Source organism: Eschscholzia californica, unplaced genomic scaffold (genome assembly GCF_041429995.1).
Source record: "Eschscholzia californica isolate CP2 unplaced genomic scaffold, dmEscCali1.0.p SCAF_4, whole genome shotgun sequence".
NCBI lineage: Eukaryota > Viridiplantae > Streptophyta > Magnoliopsida > Ranunculales > Papaveraceae > Eschscholzia > Eschscholzia californica.
This window is the reverse complement of record NW_028238461.1, coordinates 757,916-763,915: the sequence shown is the minus strand read 5'-3', so window position 1 is coordinate 763,915 and position 6,000 is coordinate 757,916. Positions and strand designations below refer to the sequence as shown.

The 6,000-nt window shown below is 34.5% G+C and overlaps 1 protein-coding gene and 1 pseudogene across 3 annotated transcripts; both read right to left on the bottom strand.

The window, feature by feature from the left end:
• Window positions 1-1,649: 1,649 nt before the first annotated feature.
• LOC147541227 (protein CASPARIAN STRIP INTEGRITY FACTOR 1 pseudogene) lies at window positions 1,650-2,209 on the bottom strand (annotated as a pseudogene). The gene is made up of 3 exons (XR_015223044.1): window positions 2,140-2,209; window positions 1,874-1,941; window positions 1,650-1,785 (listed from the first exon to the last, which is right to left on the bottom strand). The product of XR_015223044.1 is annotated as a protein CASPARIAN STRIP INTEGRITY FACTOR 1 pseudogene (transcript).
• Window positions 2,210-3,669: 1,460 nt separating this feature from the next.
• LOC147541226 (protein CASPARIAN STRIP INTEGRITY FACTOR 1-like) lies at window positions 3,670-4,901 on the bottom strand. 2 transcript variants are annotated; one of them, XM_086634387.1, is made up of 3 exons: window positions 4,754-4,901; window positions 4,215-4,270; window positions 3,670-4,129 (listed from the first exon to the last, which is right to left on the bottom strand). In XM_086634387.1, exons 1-3 carry the CDS (start codon window positions 4,830-4,832, stop codon window positions 3,992-3,994), a joined length of 273 nt encoding a protein of 90 aa, XP_086490513.1. In that variant the 5' UTR covers window positions 4,833-4,901; the 3' UTR covers window positions 3,670-3,991. The 2 variants fall into 2 exon arrangements, with proteins under 2 accessions (XP_086490513.1, XP_086490512.1); XM_086634386.1 differs by having other exon boundaries at window positions 3,670-4,132; window positions 4,754-4,865.
• Window positions 4,902-6,000: the final 1,099 nt, after the last annotated feature.

Sequence of the window (6,000 nt, the reverse complement as noted above, 5' to 3'; positions counted from 1 at the left end):
AGAGAGAGAGAGGAAGAAGAAGAATAAGAAGAAGAGAGAGAAAATAGGAGAGAGAGAAGAAGAGAATAAAAAAAAAAAAATTTAGTTTGAAGGTCGCCGGCCAGAAATTTTGCCGGCCGGCGACCTGTGCCGGAGAAGGTGATGAGGTGGCGTAACATGGCAGAGAGAGAAAAAGAGATGGAGGAGAGAGAGTGACGGTGTTATAACGGAAGGGGGCCATATGGGTATTTCTTGTAAAGTAGGGGGCCAGGCAGGAAGCTGGTCACAAAGTAGGGGGCCATTAGGGAAATAACCCTTTTTCTTTAGGAAGGGGCTTCTTAAACTTGCGCACTGGAAAAAGGATCGAGTCTAGTCACTCTTCTTTGACCTCCGACATCTAAAGGCACCATTTTTTCCCGACTGGTGAGTCCGGGAAAGCAAGCTATTCTCGGACTCGAACTAGTCGGAGGCCTAGTTTTGGCTCTCGGACTAATCCAAGTCCGATGTCACTCGAACTTTTCATATTTCGAGAGAACTGATTCTTTAAGTATTCAAATTTCTCTGGATACAAGAGTCTCATGGAGAGAAAACTTCCCCCATAGAATCTGCACAATTGGAAACTCGACCTATCTTAAATACGATATCTCCACAAATAAGAAAACTTAACATCTATAAAAAATACATGATGTTTTCAAAGAAGAATCCTAATGTCTCAAGACTACGAAATAGTAGTTTCATTACAATATGGTGGATCTCAACCGCCTCATCTCAGCCACTTGATGCAGCCGGCTAAACAAGTCTATAAAAGGTAATGAACTCATCTTGAACAAGGCTTGTCGATGAATATAACGATCCCAACTACGGTATCAATCAAAGGTCTGAGTTCTTTGCTGATTTCGCTTTGCGGTTCGTGAGGAACAGTTCGAGATTAGTCTCTTATCAGTTCAAAATTCAACGGAGCAATGTCTGATCTTGAATGATAGCGGAAAGACAAATTTTGACATCATCATCGCGAACACTAAATCAGTAAAGGTGTTCTTGCAGTTAAATTAGTTAAGTATGAAATCCGAGTTCAGGGGTTAGACCTTCGATTAATTATATTCTATAAGTTTGAGCTTCTAAGCAGCTTAGTAGTTTAGACAAACATATTGTTTTATATAGGCTCGCCTGTTGATAGGCGGCTTGATGAGGCGACATTGATTCACCGTCTTAGAATGAAACTACTAGTTTGCAATTCTAAGAGATTCAACTTCCATATTCAAATTTATTTCTTATATTTGATAAATCGTATTGCCGATCTTGTATATTTTGTAGGGAATGTTTCTTCCCAAAGAAATCTTGTTTTCCAAGTTACTTCAATACTTAAAGATATTTTCCATCCAAGATTTTGGATCATGTTGAGACCAGGATTTAGACGTCTAGGACACTCGTGCGAACCCCAGCTCTAGAGTTGATTGACAAAGATCTTTTGGATTCCCTCTCTACTGATTTGGCACAGGTTGGCCGAGTTTTTAGTCTTTTCTTATTTATTGACTTCGATACATACAATATCTCCACAATTTATAACATAAAATCTACTTTAGCTTGATATTATTTCTCATCAACCCTTTCAACAAAAAAAAAAATATATTTCTCATCAACCTTTATCTAAGTTGGTGTTGTTGCATAAAATTATAATTTTAAGGGCGAAGGTGGTGGTTTTTTAAAAGTCGGAGGAGGATCAAATCTCCCATAATCTTTTGTATTCATTCCTAAGAGCCTCTCATGAATTTCTTCAAACTCTCTGACTTCATGGCTTGATATTTCCTGCTAAATAAATAGTAAAGTAAATTACTTGGCTTGCATTAGAGTAAGGTAAATTAGGGTTTTAGGGTACATTAGATGTTGTACTCACATCCATTAGAGGTAGTGTATCGATGACCGTATGTTGACGACCTGCAAAAAGAATAAACGAAATTAACCCTTATATATGCATCGCACCACTTTACTAGAGAGAGTAAGGTTCGAGTTTTACTATATATTTGAGAAAACAATAAGTAACATAAATTCAACAAAGATGATATATCATATCGTATCGTGTTAGAGTTACAAACTGCAGCTAGGGTTTATGGATATGGATATGTGTAAACTTGATGCATGTATAAAAATATAAAAAACAACCTGCAAGTGAAGTTGAAAAGAGTGAAGCAGATATTAATAGGAATAGTAAAGTGATCTTCTTTAAAGCCATGATGAGATATATCATTCAATCAAGCAACTATCTGACTCTCTGACTCTCTTGGAAGGAATGTAATGAGAAAAATGAAAGGAGTTCTCTATTTATAATGTTAAGTTTATATGTTAAGTACATATAAACTTATTAAAAGTAGGTTTCTTCGATTCATCTCTATAGATAGAAATGAATAAATTGTATAATATTGAAGATATTAAAATTTTAATTTTCCTGCTTTAGAATCTTATTAGCACTAATGATACATAATCTTCCAAAACCCTAATCCCAAATTTAATGCCCGTATTCCTACTAATCTATGCATGTTTTACTCACAATTGACCTAAAAAGACCTTATCAGTATGGAAGACATGATACTTTGAAGATATATAGAGATATTTGAAGATCTACAAGATTGAGTGCCATATATTGATGTGCCATATATTGAGGATATTTCTTGTAATAATCTAGTGCTATTATTAAATAATAAATATTATCTTATTTCCTAGTTTCCTAATATTCCTAATTAACTTAAGAATGTTATGGTCAATAAATCTCTCTCCTGCTTCTTTTTTTCTCTATCTTTATACCAAGAACGACAACACGCGGGGCCGACCCTAACCCAAAGCTACCAAAGCGGTGACTTTGGGCCTCTAATTTTAGAAGGCCCGCAAAATGAGATTTTCGGGTTATGTTATTGCTTGTTTGCAATAAATAACATGAAAGAATGGTCAGTAGATTGGTTTTGTACACTTGTTTGCAAATTGCAACCTTTACCCGACTGGCTAAGGTTCGAGCTAAGGTTCAAGTCACATTCAGTTCTTTTTTCTTTATAATTTGTTATAAAACAATTGAAAGAACTTATGTTAAGGGCCCCCAATTTATAAATGGCCATGGGCCTCATAGGTGGTAGGGTCGGCTTTGACAACGCACATAATTCATCAATCTTTTCTTCTCTCTCATCTCCCCTGTCTTAATTTTCTGACCCTTTACAATTTGGTAACTACTCAATAGTGAAACTCTTGGAGTAGTAAAATAATTCGATTAGATTGCACAATACATAATTGGTCCATTTGTGATAGTCTCACATCGCTCGCGAGAGTGTCCAGAGCCTGGACTATAGGTGAATGCCCAAACTTAGTAAGTGTCGAGCCCTTCTGACTGAGCTCGTGGAGCCTTTGCCAAGAACAATGCCACATACCTGTAGGCTTGGGCATGAGATGTCTAAAGCATAGACAATATCGATAACGGCTAGGTTTCCAATGCCCCCGTATGGCGCGGTAGTGGGTGTAAGTTGGGGTCGAGCATACACTCAAACGTGTTGTACCGTTGTTTCCATTTCTTCACTATCCGATATTATGCAGGTGTCTGTCATATGCATAGGATGCGATGGCACAGACACATAAAAATATTCTAACATAATGTACTGATAATATTGTTGGTCAAGAGGACCTACCTCACCCGTAGTGGAAATCTATATATAGCAAATCATCATCTTGTTGTAAAGATAAAAAGTCTAACTGATACACATTTATACATACATGCATACCCAATAGAAATAAAAGCCATACATGATGATGAGCTAACTAGACACATACACCCTATATATACTATGTACTTCTATATATATATATATAACATGCACAATGATAGTACTTGTTCAAAACTTACTATACGTAGGTACATATAGTATATACTACAAACATTATAATATAAATATCTACTTTAGCTTGATATTATTTCTCATCATCTTTTATCTAAGTTGTTGTTGCATAAAATTATAAATTTTAAGGGCATGCATCATCAGTTGGGGATGAGTTTGAAAGGTGGTTTGGTAAGAGTTGGAGAAGGATCATATCTCCCATAATCTTTTGTATTCATTCTTAGGAGCCTCTCATGAATTTCTTCCTTCTCTTTCACTTCATCATGGTTTGATATTTCCTGCTATTTAAAGAGTAAAGTTAATTAATTGGCTTGCATGAAATTTGAGAGATAGAGAGAGATGATAATTAGGGTTTTATGGTACCTTAGTTGTTGTACTCATATCCATTGGAGGTTTATCCATAAACCTAGGTTGACGTCCTGTAAACAGAATAAACTAAATTAACTCTGTATTGTACAACTTTACGACTTATTAGTCTAAATAGTCTTCTGAGTCATAGTTTATTCAACTTCAGTTGGATAGTAACATGTGTTTTTATATACGGAAGAGAGTAGGCTTCGAGTTTTACTATTTGATAAAAGTATCAAGTAATAGAAATTCAAGAAAGAATATCATGTCATATCTTTTTTTTGGAAGATGCAACATAGTTTCACTGATGAATGAAAAATAAGGGTGGTAGCTTAGGAAGCTAACCGGGCCCTCTAACAACAAGACAAGAGAAGATTACATAATAGAAGGCTTACAGCCTGATCATGACATCCAAATTTCCAACAAATTGACTAAAATGAGTATTCTTAAGCCATTCTGGTTCTAGGCCATGAAAACTGTAGCTAGGGTTTATGGGTATATGTAAACTTGATGCATGCATAAAGAATTCATATAAATTAAAAAAAAAAAAAAACCTGCAAATGAAGTTGAACATAGTGATGCAGAGATGATTAGAAATAGTAAAGTGATCTTCTTCAAAGCCATTAGATACATCAAGCAACTCTCTCTCTCTCTCTTGAAGGAATGTAATGAAAGGAGTTCTCTATCTATAATGCTAAGTACATATAAATTGATTAAAAGTAGGTTTCTTCATCTTTATGGATAGAAATTAGTAAATTGTATATTATTAAAGATAATAGCACTTTAATTTCATGCTTTAGAATTTAATTTTCAAAAATGGAAAAGGTGAGAAGACCACCTTGTTGTTGTTGGAATACCAAGTCTAAGAAGTTGGTAAGATCTTTTTAATTAATTATTAGTATGTTTAACAAACCATGACTGTGATAGTAGCACTAATGATAAATTATATATCCTCAAAACTCTAACCCCAAATTTGATGTTCCATGTAATCCTACTAATCTTAATTTGCATGATTTACTCATAATTGACCTAAAAAGACCTTATCAATGATTAAAGTCCATATGTAAGATATCTCATCCATGCTATAGTCCAACATTTTTTTTTTTGGAAACAACTATAGTCCAACATTGCTAAGAAAAGCTTTAGACTTTTTCTCTATCAAGACAAGCTCAACTAATTTTGACTTTTTATCTTTGAAGTAGTCTTAGACGAGAAAGTTTAGTAACTTAGTGATTTCTTTCGAACTTGAGACCTAGAAGGTGGAAATCAGTTCAGTATTCACTCCAACCAAAGTTTATTGACCATTTGAAGAAGTAATTGTTCGGCTTTGGCTAATTTGATTAGTTCATTATTTATTAGGTAATGAAAGTAAATTTAGTTTTAACAACTCTAATGTAATGAGAGTAATCTCAACTTAAAGTGCTACAATTGGAGGAGACATAAAGTAAAAGGATAGGAAAGGGATAAGTGGTTATAGAAGAGAAATAGGTTTTTTCTTAGGTTGTAATATTAATTGGTGAACATAAAATAGGTTTATGGATTGGTAGTGCTCTCAATTATCCATAAAAACAAAAACAACCCACCAAATACCACTCAAAAAGGACATTGGTGGAGAATAAAGAGGAATTAGCACTAGTACCAATATATTATAATCTTTCTTAACCAATTAGGGTTCATTTTGTTGTCCTTCCTAATCTTTAAGTGGGACTTGAGACAGCTTCCATAATTAAAGTCTGCCTTAATATCAACTCACTAAAGCATCCATTCAATTCTTTATCAATGTTGATTATCATCCATCATT